This window comes from Coregonus clupeaformis, chromosome 7 (genome assembly GCF_020615455.1).
Source record: "Coregonus clupeaformis isolate EN_2021a chromosome 7, ASM2061545v1, whole genome shotgun sequence".
Taxonomy (NCBI): Eukaryota; Metazoa; Chordata; class Actinopteri; order Salmoniformes; family Salmonidae; genus Coregonus; species Coregonus clupeaformis.
Window position 1 is genome coordinate 36,621,462 of NC_059198.1, and position 19,877 is coordinate 36,641,338.

General features: G+C 42.4%; 2 protein-coding genes across 4 annotated transcripts in view; both read left to right on the forward strand.

Annotated features, from left to right (window-relative positions):
* Positions 1-16,361, forward strand: part of LOC121569348 (neuropilin and tolloid-like protein 1) — a 160,862-nt gene extending 144,501 nt beyond the window's left edge. For 2 of the 3 annotated variants that reach the window (XM_041880233.1, XM_041880231.1), the window contains exons 7-11: positions 2,858-3,086; positions 6,800-6,913; positions 9,448-10,069; positions 11,152-11,224; positions 15,381-16,361. In XM_041880233.1, the coding sequence (XP_041736167.1) occupies positions 2,858-3,086; positions 6,800-6,913; positions 9,448-10,069; positions 11,152-11,212 (1,026 nt within the window). In that variant the 3' untranslated portion in view covers positions 11,213-11,224; positions 15,381-16,361. The remainder of the gene's footprint in view (positions 1-2,857; positions 3,087-6,799; positions 6,914-9,447; positions 10,070-11,151; positions 11,225-15,380) is intronic. The other variant, XM_041880232.2, reaches the window with a different exon arrangement.
* A 2,500-nt stretch (positions 16,362-18,861) lies between these two features.
* On the forward strand, positions 18,862-19,606 carry LOC121570188 (mitochondrial import inner membrane translocase subunit Tim21-like). Its single transcript, XM_041881680.1, has 4 exons — positions 18,862-18,942; positions 19,058-19,131; positions 19,251-19,356; positions 19,514-19,606. Exons 1-4 carry the CDS (start codon positions 18,862-18,864, stop codon positions 19,604-19,606), a joined length of 354 nt encoding a protein of 117 aa, XP_041737614.1.
* The last annotated feature ends 271 nt before the right edge of the window (positions 19,607-19,877 follow it).

A 19,877-nucleotide genomic window follows, 5' to 3' on the forward strand; every position in this document is an offset into this window, starting at 1 on the left:
GACGTTGCTTCCAGAGGCAGTTTGGAACTCGGTAGTGAGTGTTGCAACAGAGGACAGACAATTTTCACGCGCTATGCGCTTCAGCACTTAGCGGTCACATTCTGTGAGCTTTTGTGGCCGTGGCTTCACAATAACAGCACTTACAGTTGACCGGGGCAGCTCTAGCAGGGCAGAAATTTGACGAACTGACTTGTTGGAAAGTTGGCATCCTATGATGGCGCCACGTTGAAAGTCACGGAGCTCTTCAGTAAGGCCATTCTACTGCCAATGTTTGTCTATGGAGATTGCATGGCGGTGTGCTCGATTTTATACACCTGTCAGCAACGGGTATGGCTGAAATAGATGAATCCACTCATTTGAAGGGGTGTCCACATACTTTTGTATATATAGGGTATTATAGAGATCAGTCCTTTCGGGAGTCCAGATAATTTATTTATAAATCCCATCATCGGATGGTTCAGTAGTTGGCTTTCCAAAGGGACCAAATCCACTAATTTTATATATATAATGTACATTTAGGCTAAACACCAAGTCATGTTTTGACAAATATAATGTAGGATCATTATTAATATCTAAAGGCTTTGATTCTGTTGACATTCTTGATGTACTGTTAGTTCAGATAGGAGAGAAAGGCCAGTGTCTGTTGCATACTGCAACATCACCCACCTTGCAATCTGAGTGGAGGCAGTCAATATAACTATTTAACCATATACGTAATTGTTTAAATCCTGGACGTTTTTTGTAAATTCATGAGGCATGTCTTACCATGTTATTTTATAAACACTTCATATGCCATTGAAACCAGTAGCCTAATACTCTCAAGTTCTCAACTTTCTTTCATTGTCCAGCAGCCAAATACACAATCCTAGTCATATTAACAACACATGCTTGTTGATGAGTCTTTCTACATTTCTGAAGGATGGTTTCATCTCTGTCATATGAAAGCGCTCACATTGGCGGTGCACTTCCGCTATTTGTATTTTGGAACATTTGCGCTTATAGCCTACTACAGTGTGCACATTGCTGCACTTATAATGTGAAGAAATAGCCTAATATTTTATCAACATTTTAATCTAAACGTTCTGATCTGTTGCATCAGCCTCATTGTTTTAAAACGTTTTTTTGATGTAGGCTACAGTGGTTGTATTAATTTGGGATCTATCGCGTCCCACAACTGTCCCAGAGTATGTTTGGAATATGTATTTATCGTACAGAAGGACAACCTGACCAGTAGAATAAATCAACTTTTGTACTATGGGGGATAGTAGATTGACATAGGCTAGTGCTTTTGCTGTTCGTTAAGCCTACTCATCAAGTTGGCTGACGAAAAGTAAACGTGGACAGTTCTTCTAACATCTTCAATAAACACCTCGGAATTCGATAAGGACTCGTGCCGTTGCATCCCCAATGTGTCTGTCTTCTCTTGCAGCCTACTTTGGAGATGAGATGCCCATGAGAAGAACCCGATCACTTGACGGGCATTGGTTAATAAGAATTTAGATATTTGAGAGAGCGATATGAGTGAGAGTTGCTTTGCAGCAAGGCGATTGACAGCCGGGAGAAGGGAATTATTATATTCGGCACAACGGCCACTTTGGCCCGCAGAGCATGGATTTTTTTAGGGGGCATTACGGCCACACCCTAGTCTCGCGTGAGAAGCCCAGGACGGCGGCAGTTTCTGAGATTCTGCAAATCGGTGTACACAACCGATAAACTTTGATTTGATAAAATGTTGATTTGTTTAATATTTCAAACAGTCTGGCTGTGATGTGTGAAGGTGCATTTTCCTTTCTTCCAGAGCTAGTTTTGTGATAAGGGTCAAATGTATGTGGTCAAACCTTCTAAGAGAGACAGGACGACTGTGATGGCGTCTTACAATCCTACTGTATGAAGCCTAGTGAGTGAACCATGGAATGATTCATCCACAACTTCTCTGGTCTCTCGGGAGTGCCGAGTGTGATGACTGTATGTGTTTTAGAGTGAAGACAAAATGTTTGATCTAGCGGACCCTTAGACATGAATGAGAGTGCAAACATAATGATCTGTTTGAGGAAGTGTGTCATAGCCTGATAGGACACTGCTGTCACTACAAGGCTTTGTCCCGACTGCTGATGATGTGACGACTGAAAGAGATACAGCGAGAAGGAATGACTCAACATGTATCTCTCTCTCCCATCTTTCCCCTCCCCCTGTTTTCCCTCTCCCCATTTCTCCTTCTCCGTTTCTTTTGACATCTCTATCCCTCATCCTCTATCTCTGTCAAACTTATTTCCTCCTTTCTCTAATAATCTATCTTTATGCTTCCTCTCCTTGTCAAATCCCTTCCACTTCTCTTCTCTTCTTTCTTTCTTTCTTTCTTTCTTTCTTTCTTTCTTTCTTTCTTTCTTTCTTTCTTTCTTTCTTTCTTTCTTTCTTTCTTTCTTTCTTTCTTTCTTTCTTTCTTTCTTTCTTTCTTTCTTTCTTTCTCTCTCTCTCTCTCTCTCTCTCTCTCTCTCTCTCTCTCTCTCTCTCTCTCTCTCTCTCTCTCTCTCTTCCATTTCTCTTCTCTCTCTCCTCTCTCTTCCCTCTCCCTCTCTCCCTCCACCCCTTCTCTCTCTTTCTTTCTCTCTCTCTCCACCCCCTATCTCTTTGTCCCTCACCCTCCACCGCTCTCTCTCTCTCTCTCTCTCTCTCTCTCTCTCTCTCTCTCTCTCTCTCTCCCTCCCCCCTCTCTCTCTCTCTTCTCTCTCTCTCTCTCTCTCTCTCTCTCTCTCTCTCTCTCTCTCTCTCTCTCTCTCTCTCTCTCCTCTCTCCTCTCTCCTCTCTCTCTCCTCTCTCCTCTCTCCTCTCTCTTCCCTCTCCCTCCCCTCACACCTAGATCTACCTGCGTTTCCTGGACTATGAGATGCAGAATAGTAACGAGTGTAAGCGTAACTTTGTGGCGGTGTACGATGGCAGCTCGTCCGTGGAGGACCTGAAGAACAAGTTCTGCTCTACGGTGGCCAACGACGTGATGCTGGTGTCCACCACGGGGGTGATCAGGATGTGGGCCGACCAGGGCAGCCGCCGGAGCCGCTTCAGGATACTTTTCACCACCTTCCAAGAACGTAAGACTGTTGATGATGAACACATACACGTTCACTCATATCCTGGCAGCGTATGGGCTGGCTGGAAATACACAGATACGTGTTGCTAGAACAGTCATCATGATACATGTATGTATCATGTATCTGTGGCAATAGCTATGTATGTTGTGCAATTGAAAAGCCATGCAGTAAAGCCATTTACTGGAACATGAACAATCTAGTGGGGGATGGTACAGATGGGGCACATTCATGTATGGATGGGGTACATTCACGCCCCCTACCCCTCATAGCGTGACCCCCTAACCCAATACTGTTAAACAGACCCTAAAAACAACCCAGCCGTAGTGTCTCTTTAGTGGCGGCCACTAATTTTTCACGTTTATGGCTCTGTCCATTGAGAGAGAGAGAGAGAGAGAGAGAGAGAGAGAGAGAGAGAGAGAGAGAGAGAGAGAGAGAGAGAGAGAGAGAGAGAGAGAGAGAGAGAGAGATGGTTTCTGTATATGTGTGTGTTCATTGACTGTAGAGTTAGCCCCCGAGGTAATGGGCTTGGGCCAAACCGCTGAGGGCGGACTAAGGATCTCATGTAGCTTTACGAGTATTTAAACAGCTCCTGGTGACTGGAGGGGGAGCATTCCATTAGGGAGTGTATCCCCTCTCGATGCTGCTTGAGAGCTATCATAACACACACACACACACACACACACACACAGACACTCTCTCTCTCTCTCTCTCTAAATACACACACAGATCTATATAAGTTACAAAATTGTTAGATCGGTTTGCATGTGTGTGTTTGTGTGTATGCGTGTTAATGTATAGGCAGTGCAGTTGTTTCCTCTTTGTGAGGCCTATCCACTGAATGAAGCCAGGATGTGCCATTGCCCCGGTAACACTGCTGCCTAAGTCACTCAACCGATACCCAGCGAGCCCGTCTGCCAGTGCTGCGTTCAGCACCACAGAGCAACACCATCAACACTGTTTAAACATGCAGGTACCACCAGGCAATATGCAGGTTGACCACATCTCTCTTCAGCTGATCCTCATATACACCCTGTAGACTAAAACAGCAGAGCTAAAGTCACTGTTTAATACCCTTTAAACACAAACAGTGTCTCAGAAGATACCCAGTCAGATCTTCAGAGTTTAGAGCTGCATTCACAAACTCTCTGCAACAACATCTAAACCAGGATTCAACAACTGATGGCCTGCGGGTGATGGGAGGCAGGCAGGGTGGGGTAGAAGGCAGGCCGGGCCGGGTGGGAGGCAGGCAGGCAGGGTGGGGTGGGAGGCAGGCAGAGTGGGTTAGGAGGCAGGCAGGGTGGGGTAGAAGGCAGGCCGGGTCGGGAGGCAGGCAGGCAGGCAGGCAGGGTGGGGTGGGAGGCAGGCAGGGTGGGATGGGAGGCAGGCAGGGTGGGGTGGGAGGCAGGCAGGGTGGGGTGGGAGGCAGGCAGGGTGGGATACAAAATGTCTGTGAATAAATTTAGCTGCAGATTAGTTTGGATCCACCTCTTCATAAAGTCAGCTGTGCGGGCGGCAGGTAGCCTGGTGGGTAGGAGCTTTGGGCCAGTAACCAAAAGGATGCTGGATTGAATCCCAGAGCTGACAAGGTAAACATCTGTCGTTCTGCCCCTGAGTAAGGAGGTTAACCCACTGTTCCCCGGGCGCCGATGATGTGGAGGTCGATTAAGGCGACCCCCCACACCTCTCTGATTCAGAGGGGTTGGGTTAAATGCGGAAGACACATTTCAGTTGAATGCATTCAGTTGTACAACTGACTAGGTATCCCCCTTTCCCTGTGGAGTGGTGGGAAGGGGAGGGATAGCCCTCCCTTGGTGGTAAGACCTGGTACTGTGTTCAGGAAGAGCGAGACGGAGGGGGAGGAGTCATTATTATACCCCTGGGATCAATGGAGGGATGAAAACAGTCTTCCATCATCCATCATCCATCATCCATCATCATTCTACGTTGTTTAATGCCCCACGCATTAGTATGCATGTGTGTGTCTGTGACCACTTCCCTGTCCACAACCAGTAAATAACCATTGTTTAAACACAGCCATCCATTAAGCTCACCCACCACACACTCTAAGGCCCTACAGGAGACAGAGGATTTAGTGTGAAGTGCTGCTCCTACCAGTCTGCATGCAACTCCTCATAAATGGCATGACTTGGGGACTGACTTGAATGCATGACGCACTAAACCAGAATATGTGCATATCCAGAGTCATTCAAAGGAATGTATGTGAATTGGGACTGGTGGACTTCAATTCAATGAAATCGTTTGTTCTTGTCCAATGAGTCAAACCTTATATCCCTACCCTCTGTTCTGTTGAGTCAGTGCACTAAATATTTAATGTTCAGTTAAAACTATACCACTAGAAACAGATAACCCTTGGAATGTAATAAAGATTGATTAAATCCCATTAAAATACATCAGATTGAATGGAGCAAACTGTCTTGGCTCGGTGTAGTCATTTGATTCGTCAGTAGGTCTGTCCATTACACTGGGTGGGTCTGTCCATTACACTGGGTGGGCCGCAGTAGGCCAGTGCATTAGTGTTATTGGTGATTGTCTAATTACCGGCGTGATGATGGGGCGGCTGACACATTACCAGAGACGCTATAATTGGATAACTCTATTCACGCTGCCTCGAAGGTGCTCTCTCTCTCTCTCTCTCTCTCTCTCTCTCTCTCTCTCTCTCTCTCTCTCTCTCTCTCTCTCTCTCTCTCTCTCTCTCTCCTAACACCTTTCTCTCTCTCCTAACACCTCTCTCTCTCTCTCTCCTAACACCTCTCTCTCTCTCCTAACACTCTCTCTCTCTCCCTTGTCTCCTCACATCTCTCAATTTCATGATCTCAGTCGCCAACCATCGACACAGACACAGCTCTGTGTCACACTTGCACACACTCGCACTTACGGATACGCACATACACACACATACGCACATACGCACATACACACACACACATACACACACACACATACACACACACACACACATATGCACGCACAAACACACAGGCACAGCGTTCGTTCCCTGCCAGTATCAACACACAGTCATAACTTGCCTCTTTAAACTTTGCACATATCTCCCTGTTGGCATCTATACGTAGATAATTAGTGTTCACGTTCAAGTTAAGTTATGTATATATGCAGTAGCTCTGGCCCTGAAGGATTCAGGCCTAGTTGATTACTACATGTGTTAGTCTGACATCTCCAGGATATCAAAGTCTTCTCTCCAGGTGTTACCCTGTCTGTGTAATTATATAGATAGCTTTATGAAGTACACTCCCAGAGAGATTACTATGCACAGCCTTGTCTCAACGGATTTCTGAAGAGGAGGAAAGTCACGAAGAGCAGATGGGTTCAGAGCTGAGTAATGCGCTTTCAAATTCACCCCAAATCTGGAGCATCATTATACTGTATACAGGTTCATGTCTGTCTCTGATAATGATTTATGTTGTTGGATGATTTTTTGCTTGCTGATGGGATAGATTTTTGTGTCAGATCAGACAGGGTAAAAGGCTGTTTGGTCTGCAAACGTGTGCACTCCTTTCATAGAAATCACATTCATCCTTGACCATTTGAGCAATGTAGCTCATACTTGTGATTATTATGGGGAAACGTCTAATACAAAATGAATCACAAAAATGGAGAGCACTGCAAGCAACTGATTCCTATAAGCATATAGTGTATGTCTCTGTCTAATGTTGTTCTCTCTCCTGTCATTACAGCTCCGTGCAAGCCGGATGCCTTCTTCTGTCACAGTAACATGTGCATCAACAACACCCTGGTGTGTAACGGTATTCAGAACTGTGTCTACCCCTGGGACGAGAACCACTGCAAAGGTGAGAGGTCAAACCCAGGCTCAACCCCCCCCCAAAAAAAAATTCCACGTCATTACATGAAGATGAGGGGTATCATAGCTATATTCAATCAAATTCAGGAGCTGATTTAAAACCAATTTTTAACCCTTTATTTTGGTTGGTGTCTTGACGGATTTGTCCAACATCGGCTCTACCACTCTCTCCCACCTCCCTCTCTCTTGACATGATCACATTAAATCCCATGTCAATCCAAACCAATCCACTGTGTATCCCCTCGCTGTATCCAATGTATGTTCCTCTCAATCCATGCACTTCCCACAGTGCTTCCTTCACACTCTCCTAGTATAATTCCATCCCGCCTGATCCATACTTGATGCTCAGTATTCCAATGAATGTATTTTCCACACGAGCATTCAGCACAATTCCCTATGTATTGATCTCTGATCACCTTTCTCTCTCTCTCCCTCTCAATCCATACCTGATTCTGATGTTACACTTCCTTAACAATGTATCCTGTTCCACTGATTCCATGTCATGATCCACTTCCAATACCCCTCTATCCTCTATGAAGACCAAGTCCATAGATAATCCACTACTTCTTATTTTATTTCCTGAACTTTGTCCCTCTCAGCTTTTTCCTGATCTTCAGTGCTTATCTGTTACCTCCGTGTTATCCATACTCTCTCTGTTTCTCCTATTAGATCTATACCATGATTCATACAACCCCTTCCCTTTTATCCTGTTGGTCCTCAGGGTTGATCAGGGGCCATCGTACTGAGAGGGCCCTTTCAACGGCTGATCTCTCCTGATCTCTCCTGATCTCTCCAGATCTCTCCAGATCTCTACCGATCTCTCCAGATTTCTCCTGATCTCTCCTGATCTCTCCAGATCTCTCCAGATCTCTACCGATCTCTACCGATCTCTCCTGACTCCCTCTTTTCTCACAGCTGTCCAATTAGATCCATACTATGATCCTCAGCTCTACCTCTTTATGTCTGAGCTCCTGATCATTTGGTACAGTGTTCCCCCTGGCCGACTGCTAAAGGGAGGAGGCTAGGACTGGTTCTAGTGGGTTGGTAGTACACATGCTATATCTAGGATCATGACCCTGCTAAGGCTGGGTGAATTGTTCCTCCAAGCTCCTTTAGCTTTGTGGGCTACACAGTCACCATGCCGGTGACCAGAGTTCGGACCCAGGCAGCCGCCAAACCTGTCCACTCGCTGCATGTTTGTTCCTCCGTGTAACCCTGCCGTTTGTTCCTCCGTGTAACCCTGGCGTTTGTTCATCCGTGTAACCCTGAGCGTCGCCCAATGACAAACAACAGCAATTTCCAGCCATTGTTAAGCCAGTGTGGGCTTCTTCCTCACCTTCTAAGCTACCATTCGCTACAAGTTGCTAGCATTGAAAATGTGTACCAGTCAGCATCTTCCCCGGACATGTTTTTGTGCTGCTGCTTAGTTTCCAGCCCCCCCCCTGTTCCTGGTGATGTGTAGCTCCTGTGCTCTGCCTGCATCTATCCTCATTAGCAGTAAACTGACATGTTCTTTGTCTGCTTTTTTTCTGGATGGAATGTAAATGTTGCTGTTGTAACAGGGGAGTTGACCACACTGAAAACAGGCACTCACAAACACACACACGCTGTAAAAAGATACACACACACACACACACACACACACACACACTAAAACACACACACATAGGGTTGCACAATTCCTGGAACCCTGGTTTTACCGAAATCCCGGTTGGAGGTTCCTGGAATCAGGAGGGAATAAGCAGGACAACTGGAATTCTCCAACCAGGATTTCTGGAAAACCAGGGAATTTAATAACACACACACACAAAGTATATCCAGCCCAGTGTATACAGTAAATGTCAGCCCTCTCCCTATAGGCAGCTTCTCTCCACACGTTAAGTGTTTTGTGCTCTTTGTATGTTCTCTGGTGGAATGGCCGTAAAACTCCTTAACACCTGACCCTTTCACGCAGCTGCTGTTCATCAATAACATCATGATCTTTATCTTGTAGTCAATTTCCTCTGTGTGTTGGGAATCATATTTGCTTGCTAACTGTGATCTATCCATCTGCTGGGGTGCGTGTAAGTGTGTGTCTGTGTGTGTGTGTGTGTGTGTGTGTGTGTGTTTGTGTTATTGCGCAGGAAACTTTGGTGCTGTTTTCATGACTTGTGTGGGTGTAAATTGGTCATTTCTTAAAGGGGCACTGCCACGCAGTGGATTAATTATAGAACTGCAGTGTGTTTTACCACTTGGCTACATTTACAAAGAGGAGAAGAAAGCAGAGGACACACTCTCTAAAATAGAAACATGAACATGTCTCCTGACCTCTAAATTAGAAACATGACCATGTCTCCTGACATCTACTATTTAGATCTCTCACTATCTCTCTGTCTCCCTCCCATCTCTCTCTCTATTTCTCTCTGTCTCCCTCCCATCTCTCTCTATCTCTCTCTGTCTCCCTCCCATCTATCTCTCTATTTCTCTCTTTCTCTCTCCTCCTCCCTTGCCTCTCTTCCTCTCCCTTCCTCCCTCCCCCAACAGAGAAGAGGAAAGCCAACATCCTGGACAACCTGACCAACACCAACGGCACCATCATCGGCGTCACCTGCTGCATCGTCCTCATCCTCCTCATCGTGTCAGTCATCGTTCAGATCAAACAACCCAGGAAGAAGTACATCCTCCGGCGCGAGGACTTTGACCCCACCATGTTCCAGGAGGTCTTCGAGCCACAGCACTATGGCCTCTGCACGCTACGCAGCGCCACGCACGCCACCGCTGCCTCGGCGGATCTAGTGGACCTAACGGAGGACTTCGAGAACTACCACGCGCTGCATCACTCATCCTCGCGCTGCATCCACGACCACCATTGTGGATCCGCCTCCAACCCTGGTTCCGCCCACTTGTCCCAGCTGTCGCTCAGTGGGCGGGGAAGCCGCAGCAACCTGAGTGCACGCGAGGCTGCCGCCCTCCTCACGGACCTTCCACCGCAGCCGGTACGGCCGCTGCTGCCCAGCGTTGCCACCGGGAACCGGCGCAGCATCCTAGTGATGAAGCACAGCTACTCGCAGGAAGCGGCCGACAATGGGTGTGACCTCGACGACGACCTGGAAGAGGTTCCCACGACGAGCCACCGACTGTCGCGTCACGAGAAGGCGGTCCAGCGGTCAGTATATATAGATTTTTGATGATCCATGATCAGTCAATCTATCAATCAATGAAGACATCCTAATAGAATATGTCATGGTGGAGGGTGACATAGATTTTTCTTCCATAAAAAAAAAAAAAAAGAATCCTCCTCTATTTTTGATCTTTCCTTCATTCTTCTGTTCATTTTTGTTTTGTTTTGTTTGGGGGGTAGCTTTTTTTTTTGCTTTGATCTTCCTTCTTCCTGTCAACTCTGCTATCGTTCATAAAGGGCTATGCTGTGGTAGTGAGACCTACCCCCTCTGTTTTCTATATCACCCACTATCTCACTCCTCCCCTTCTCACTCTCTCTATATCTTCATACGGATGTATTTCTCCATCTGTGTATCCCCTGTAGCTCCAGACCACGCTCAGTACCCACAAACATGGCCAGTGTCCTTGTTAAGTCTTTAGATATGCATCTTCAATTAAAATACTGATTTATGATGTGCAAGGATAGTGCATGTTGCCATTTTTTACAGAGGACATGTAGATCAGTCTGTAGTCTCTCAGTCTGCTCTGACTCTCAACCACAAGGGCTTGTATTGGTGCCTGTCACTGATAAAGAGATTATTGATTAAAACCATTTAGAATGCAAATAACTTTATTTTGTAAACTGAAAAGATAAAAACACAATTAACTTTGTTAATATTAGATGTTAACTGTGATAGTTTCTTTTATTTGGTACAGTTCAAACTTTTGGCATGAACCTGTTTTCTATAAATAATATTTTATTGTACAGGTATCTGCACCTTGATGGCTTGATACATTAAATGTTAACAATAATAAATGGAGGAACACTTTTTGTACCTACAAAATAACTTCCACGTTCCAGTATCTTTGTTGTGCATGCACTTTGTGTGCTCTACTGTATTCAACCTGTATAAGTCTCGTTTTAACTATAACGCCCAGCACCTCCATTTTTATGCATGCAAGACTTCCAGAGTTCAAAACTCTGTTGAAATGTTCTGCTTTTTTTGTAGCAAATATATGCATTTAAATGTGATAATCTCTATGCAAAACAAAAGTTTGATAATAAACGACAGAGCGGTGACATTTCAGGTTCTGCCTCATTGGCTCTTTGAGCAAACACGAATCAGAATACAACACGACTAGGGTGTAGGACAATCTCAAGGTAAGCCCCCCACTTATACAACAATAAACATATTGTATGTTTCTGTGTAGTTCATAGTTTTCAAGTCAGTGTCTCAGTCATGGTAGTTTGATGTCGTTTTGATTATTACATTTTTTGTGACGTTGTTCTGGATTTAGTTCGTTTTTGTTTGATTTCTTTGTATGATTCATTATCATCAAGATGGTTCCTCTGCTTGCGGCCAATCTTGGTTTGTGGTGAGTTTTTGTGTGAAATTTGGCTGCTAGTTTTTTGCGTGGTTTATTTGAAGCTCATGTCTGTGTCCTCTTCTTATCGAAGTCATATCATGAACATCATGTTATTATTTACTAGCATGTACTTTTCCAGTCATCTTCTGTTGAACCTGTGGACAATAAGGATGTTTCTAACCTTTGACCTGTATGTATTTTAGCCTCGTTGCACAAACAGATCATAGCTGTATCATTTAACATAAGGATATTTTATTAGCACACTTTTGATTAAGCACATGAATAGTACTTTACATACACCAATACTAAAATCACACTTTTAATTCTAAACAAGTTAGTCGCCTGTGACGTTTTCAGACATTTACTAAGGTTTCCTGAAGTCACACTTATACTGTATTCTCCGGTTTTCTTGACTTGTTGAATGAATCAAATACTGAACACGGCTTTTCCAGCATCCATGCCTACTGTTGTCTTCAGTTTTAAGTTACCTTCATGTTCAAAAGGCACTCGCACATCTGAGCGATCTGTTTTGCAGGTGCCATGGTAACAGCTGAATAACATGAGAAAGAAGAAGAAACCCACACACTGCTCTTGATAATATTACTGCTCTTGATAGTATTACTGCTCTTGATAATATTACTGCTCTTGATAATATTACTGCTCTTGATAGTATCACTGCTCTTGATGGTATCACTGCTCTTGATAATATTACTGCTCTTGATAGTCTCACTGCTCTTGATAGTATCACTGCTCTTGATAATATTACTGCTCTTGATGGTATCACTGCTCTTGATAATATTACTGCTCTTGATAGTATCACTGCTCTTGATAGTATTACTGCTCTTGATATTATCACTGCTCTTGATAGTATCACTGCTGTTGATAATATTACTGCTCTTGATAGTATCACTGCTCTTGATAGTATTACTGCTCTTGATATTATCACTGCTCTTGATAGTATCACTGCTCTTGATAGTATCACTGCTCTTGATAGTATCACTGCTCTTGTTAGTATCACTGCTCTTGATAGTATCACTGCTCTTGATAGTATCACTGCTCTTGATAGTATCACTGCTCTTGATAGTATTACTGCTCTTTATTAAGCTTCACGTATTGGCCTGTAGGTCTTCGTCAGAGCTTTTGTGAGTGTTTTTAATTTGCACCCTTATGTGGAAGCAATGTCTACATAAGGGTGCAAATTAAAAACACTCACGAAGGCCTATAGGCCGATATGTAAAGCTTAATGAAGAGCAGTGATACTATCAAGAGCAGTGATACCATCAAGAGCAGTGATACTATCAAGAGCAGTGATACCATCAAGAGCAGTGATACTATCAAGAGCAGTGATACTATCAAGAGCAGTGATACTAACAAGAGCAGTGATACTATCAAGAGCAGTGATACTATCAAGAGCAGTGATACTATCAAGAGCAGTGATACTATCAAGAGCAGTGATACTAACAAGAGCAGTGATACTATCAAGAGCAGTGTGTGGGTTTCTTCTTTTAATTTTTTCTCAAGTTACCTTAATGAGAAAGCATATTATTTAATGTCTTTAGTCGGGCAATACTTTATGTGAATGTTCCGTCATAATGCCTACATAAGGTTGTCATATAACTTTACATAATGTTGTGTCTCTGACTCCCTTGCGATGGTATTATGCTGGAACATTCAAATAAGCTGTTACCTTAAATTGTAATTCAGTGTGAGAAATGTTTAGTCATGTGATGTGTTTGTGTGTGTGTGTGTTTGTGTGTGTGTTTGTGTTTGTGTGTGTTTGTGTGTGTTTGTGTTTGTGTGTGTTTGCTTTCGTTCTACATTATGTTGCAATGTTTCCATCGTATAGACTTCTTTAGAATAGTGCAATCCTGGATCACTACGAACGGGCTTCAAGGAAATATAAAAATACGGACCGGAGATTCACATCAGCATAATGGCAATGATGGTGATGATGATAGTGTTGATGGTGGTGATGATGGTGGTGGTGATGATGGTGATGATGGTGGTGGTGATGATTGTGGTGGTGGTGATGGTGATGGTAATGATGATGATGATGATGATGGTGATGATGGTGATGAAGGACTGATGGAAATAGAGAATATGTAACATGTAACAAACTGGAAGAAAGTAGCTACAGAGATGAAAACAACTGCCTAAATACAGACTGGCTTGAAAGTCTTGAAACTTGAATTGAAGTAGGCTCCTACTCTCATCCTACATTGTCAAGGCTCCTACTCTCATCCTACATTGTCAAGTCAGATTTTGTAATCTTATTGAATGTCCATTAAGAAGGTGCATTATTATCAAACTAAACATTTTTGGATGAATGCATTGTGAGAAACACTTTTGTTGCTCAAATGTATCATCAATAACGAGGACTATAGTGATCAGAACCCCTTCTGCAATAACCCCATCTGTAATAATAACATTTACTGGTAATATTTAGGTGATCACGCAGTAACTAACCCCAGTGTTATGTAGCCTTTTCTGAATAAGCAAAATCAAATTATTTTCTATGAGAATTGAAAATGCAATGGTATGTCTTGTGCATGCTTTTTATATCCATTGAAAAATTATCAATCTAACATCTTGATTGAAAGTTAAGTCATCCACTAACACAATACATGCATCTCAATTATAAATAAGTTCACTATAATATAAACAAAGGAAATCCATCCATAAAAGTATTATTGGTGGTATTAATTGATTGAATGCCAATTAGACTAAATTAAATGTCAAATAAATGCCAACGCAAAACTAACCTTTAACATTTCCTCTCACAAATATATATTATTTCAAAATGTAGTTGACAAAAAACTATTTAGTTTTGGTTCATTTGTCACACCCTCTTTTAGTAGCCTGTCATCTTAATACTCAGACTTTTCTACCGGCGTTAACTTTTCTACTAGGTAACATTTTACAAAATATAAATGCAAATAGTTGCAAACACACACACACACACGCACACACAAACATGCACACACACACTCACAAATGGACACCATTAAGACACACCATTTAGCCACACCAAGACTATACTGAATCAAAACATTTTGATCTCCACTCTATCGTACAATGTAATTCCAGTCCACTCTCACGTAAACATTATCAGTAAGTTGTTGACGGTGTTGACAATGACAAGATGTTATTGTCTGCACTACATCCTTGCAACTATGCCGACACCTTCAACATCCCAGCAATACATCTATCTTTAGTTTAAGTGGACATGCTTGCTCAGTTTTCTGCTTTGCTGTTGTGTATGTTAATGTGTTTGTTCTTTCAGTAATGGTACTTTGTGTGTTTTATGTGTTCAGTTCATGTTTCGTGTTCACTTCATTTAGACACAGCTAGTCGTGCTGTTATTGTATTACTGTAATTTAAAACTTAAGGGAATGTAAATCAAATGCTATGTAAACACACACACAGAGACTGCAAAAATAACAGTACATGTCTTAACCCTGTAGGCAACATACAGAAAATAGCCCTACTTTATATTGGAATGTGTTATTTATTGCTATAGGGCAGGGTTCTTCAATTCCGGTCCCGGAGGGCCGAAACACCTCTGTTTTTCATCCTCTCCTTCTAATCAGGGGCTAATTCAGACCTGGGACACCAGGTGAGTGCAATTAACTACCAGGTAGAAATAAAAAACAGAAGTGTTTCGGCCCTCCAGGACCGGAATTGAAGAACCCTGCTATAGGGTCTCATTTGATTTACATAGTCATCTGTTTTAATTAAACTTCAGGATGACGACAGAGAGGTAAAGTTACATCATATCAAACTGTAATACATTTAGTTATATAGTTTGTTTCAGATTAACATTCTTATTAGTTCTTTTTTTTTTTTTTTACGAATCCAATTGAAGCTGTCTCAAACAAGTGAGAGAGAACAGAGTTGCAGTAATTGTGGACTATGAGTAGGCTAATAATAGTGTTTTCGTGTCTCTACAGATACTTCAGAAAGATGCATCATTCTTCTGCATCTTGCCAAGTTTGAAAACTTATGGAATTAACATGAATCTCCCTCATGCATCTTGAGAGAACTGTTGCATTGAGCGACAAAACCAATTTAGAGTGTTGTGATAAGAAAAAAATGAATAATTGTTTTGTGTATGCGTTGGCTTGTTTTGTTTGGATGACAGCAGTGATATGCCCTGTTGGTGTTCCTTAAATGACTGAGATTGTAAAGCCAGAGACACATGCTGATACTTTCGGATACTGGACTGAAACTTTAAATGAAAAATAAATACCTTAAATGTACATTGTCCATGGACTGAAAACCTGACCCTGTTCTTTGAAACGTTTTATTTGATTTGTATTTAACATCAAACGTGTGAGGACGCCATGTTGGTCCTGAAATCCCATCTGGAAACCCACTGTATCGCTGTTATGTTTCCTTCCCTCAATTAGGGCTCAAGTTCTTTCCCCGGACAGAGTTTCACACCCCACAGAATGTTGTGATGTCATAAGGGCATAAACTTCATAGTGTTCCAATCCACTGGACAGGAAGGGTCTCCATGTTGGTGCTTTCTGAGGACTGAAATGGGACATTGGGAGGTAATAGGTCATTTCTATGGCAGCCACAGGCCTCATCAGGAAGTAATCAAATTGATTTTCCCAGTTTTGAGAATTCCAAGTCAGATTTTGAACTAGGAACCTAAACATTGGGAACGGTTGTATTCGTGGCTTGTCTATGCACACTAGGCTACAGTAAGAAAAGTGTGCTCAATAACTGATCATGAATTAGGCTACTACATAATCCCTTGATTGACCCATAGCCTTAGGCCTTCTTTGCATTAACATCAATATTTTGTTTCCTGTCTTTCAGAATATGTCTGAGACCCATCTGTTTGCTGAGATCTCTACTTTGTTTGGTAACACATTAAAGAAATGCTGGACAGAATGTTTTCAATAAACTGATACTAAATCTCATAGAGTCTTGCTGAGTTTGTATTGGAAAGTTATATTCATTTGTTCCTGTCCATGAACAACATAGGCTCACACTTGTGACACCTTGTTGTAAGGTTGTAGGCTAAAAGGGGCACAGTGGAGGCTCCTCAGAGGAGGAAGGGGAGGACTAACCTCCTCAGTGAATTTTATTTTATTGTAAAACATTTTAAAAGGTATCCTTTTTAGATAAAACTATACTAAATAATTGATTAAAACACACTGTTTTGCAATGAAGGTCTACAGTAGCCTCAACAGCACTCTGTAGGGTAGCACCATGGTGTAGCCGGAGGACAGCTAGCTTCCGTCCTCCTCTGGGTACAATGACTTCAATACAAAACCTAGGAGGCTCATGGTTCTCACCCCCTTCCACAGACTTCCACAGTAATTATGGCGACTTCTGGAGGATGCCCTCCAACCTATCAGAGCTCTTGCAGCATAAACTGACATGTTGGCCACCCAATCAAAGGATCATATAATGAATCTAGCACTGAAAGCATAAGCTACAGCTAGCTAGCACTGTAGTGCATAAAATGTGGTGAGTAGTTTACTCAAAGATAGAGAAAGACAATAGTCAAAATGAAGTAGAAGCAAGAGCGATAGAGAGAGATTTAGATTTTTTTTTTTTTCAGTTTCACTTACTTAGCGAGCAAACGCAACTAGCTAGTTTAGCTTACTCAAACACCCTGCTCAAATAGAGGGATGCGTTGTTAGCTAGCTGGCTATGACTTTCCAACACAACACTAGAACTCTTCCAAGTCAAGGTAAGCTTTTGGTTTGACTAATTTATTGCCACCGGGGCCCGCTGGTGTAAGTGCTAAACTGCTTACTGACTGTACACTGTAACGTTACTGCATGATTGTAGCGGGTTTAGTAACACGTTAGTTCTATTAGCTATGTTGACTATGATGTTACTTTAGCTGATATGGTGAGAACGATGTAAGCTGTGTGTAGCGGTTATGACATGGTTTGGGCTGGAAAGGTTTTTTCGCCTGGTCACATACAGCTGATGTGTTGTGCACTGAAGTCCACAAGCGAAGGGAAAAGGTGAGAGGAGGAGAGCGCATAGATGCAAGAAGGAATACAACATGGCTGCTATGAAAGTGAACTGTGTTTATGTGTGATCAGGGGTGTATTGATTCACATGATTCTGTTGAAAAACGTTTCTTAAACGAAAGCAAACGGAACAAAACGGGGATAAACATACTTGAATTTCTCCAATAGAAACTCTCGTTTGCAACTGTTGCACCAATGATTACACCCTAGATCAGCTAGAAGCAGGCAAGAGTGTGCAAGGCCGTTTTGAATGTGTCACTGTCTGTCCATGTGTCACTGTCTGTCACCTCAACATTTTCTCTCGACCTGTGTGCACCTACTTGTAAACTTTCATTCATAGGCTAGATTGCAGCAACCTCATGATGGGCATAGGGAAAATTAGAGTATCATGTAGTAGCCTAAACCTATCGCTGTTACATTGAACTGGGTGAATGGAATATGAATGACAGTCATCCAATATGCTGTAATAGAAATAAGGCCATGCTCATGAAAAGAAGAAAAAATCATCCTCCCTCATCTTAAACGACACCAACCTCCACTGGTGGCACCATACCCTAGTCTAGAATAAGTGACCATATTATCAAAGAGAATATACATGTTTTAAAATATACATGTTTCAAAAACTCTGTGATATTTCTGTGATGTCTATTTCATCCAACACAGCATTCTCTTTGATATAATTCACTGGGACCTGTCAGGGACATTATATTAGCAGATAGCTCACCTGTTGTGAGCGCTATATTTTGTACACAGAATCGAAGCATTTCCAATCGACACAAGGTTGAGAAGTAAAGAAGAAGAGAAGGAAGGTGGACAGGTGTCAGCACCTGGGCGAGGACCTTCTACTGCACCTAAAGGTAAGCTTGTCAAACACAGGAACGTATTGTCAATCAATCAGCCACTAACTGGACAGAATCAGTGGCTTTGTTTTTGGCTATGATCACACTTGTTGCAAAATAAGAATGGAAGAGACCAAACTATTGGAAGTGTTGACATTGGCATGCGTCATCTTTTGCTTCAGTTATCAGAGTTTAGAACTAGAAGGGTATACTAAATCATAGTTTCTCGCCCTCTCAACAGTGAAGGAAGCTGGCAAAGACCTCACCTATCTCGTAGTTGTGCTCGTCGGATTTGGAGTGACTGGTGAATCCACAACTTCCAGAATATGATATTGAAACATTAATTGATGTAATCTGATTGAAAGACAGTACTGCTCCTACCTGTTGACACCTGTGTGTTTTGTTCTCAGGTGTTCCAGGAGCTCTTCTCCTCCTCCAGCCCCAGCAAGGTCTACAGCAAAGCCTTCAATAAAGCAAGGTTACACCCAGAGGTGAGATTATAACGAGCACAGAAACATAACATCAACAAAACAATCTAGTCTTGGTCTGCATTTCAGTTCAGTTAGTTTATGTATTGGCCTTTTGCAGGAATGTGTCTTGAATATAAGAGCACTGAGTTAAAGACAACATCAACCATCAACATCTCATTAGTCTTGTTGCCTCCTCTTCTGGTCTCCTTCCCTCGTCTCCTTTTCTGCATCTGCACTTATCTGAAAACAAAGGGTATGTTAAAGCAATATGGTGTAAAGCTGATTGCGCTCTTCTATCATCTTGGTAAAACCGCAGGTGATTGGAGTGTTTAGGGAGCCAAACAAGTGCTTTGGTGAGACGTCTCGTCGTGGTAGAAGACAACAAGTCAGGTGAGATAATTAGTTTTTTTTTACCATTATGGTCTTTCTTCAGACACTAGGAATACAAAATTACTGTATTAAACAGACTGTGACTTTCGTCAGTGTGATTACTAGCATATTTTCTTCAGTCATGTAGAGTACATGAAGGATGGACTAAAGCACATGAGACTGAAGTTCTACATTGAAGGAGAAGAACCAGGCCATCAGGGAACGGTGCACACAGAATCCAAAGAGGTTAGACATACTATTTACGTAGTATTTTGTCTTTCTTTCATGTGTCATTTATCTGGTTGATCTTTAACTCAATTTTCATTTTTAAAGATTTGGCTAATCTGCATAGAGACTGTTTAAGTTGTGATAAAAGTTTAACGTGCTTGTCCTCTTTTGACAGAACCCTGAAACTGGAAAATTTGAGTTTCGCTACATCTTCGTGGAAGTAGACACCTACCCAAGGAGAACCATCGTCATGGAGGACAACAGATAAGATGGTGGCTGACCCTTAACCATTCTGAATAGTTGCTGCAGCTGATGCAGACAGTAAATTATTTTGTTGCTGAGTAATATTTGTGACACAATGTCTTCTCAACAGATGCCAATACAGTTTTATAAAGTGTATCAGTGGTTTAAACACCAAAAAAAAGCAGATGGGAATCAAGTCCATATCTCCCGATGTCTTGTTTAGTATTAGTTTCAATGTTGGTAGCATTTTCACATATATGTATTTTTTGCGCATCTTTATTAAGGGTGCCGATAAT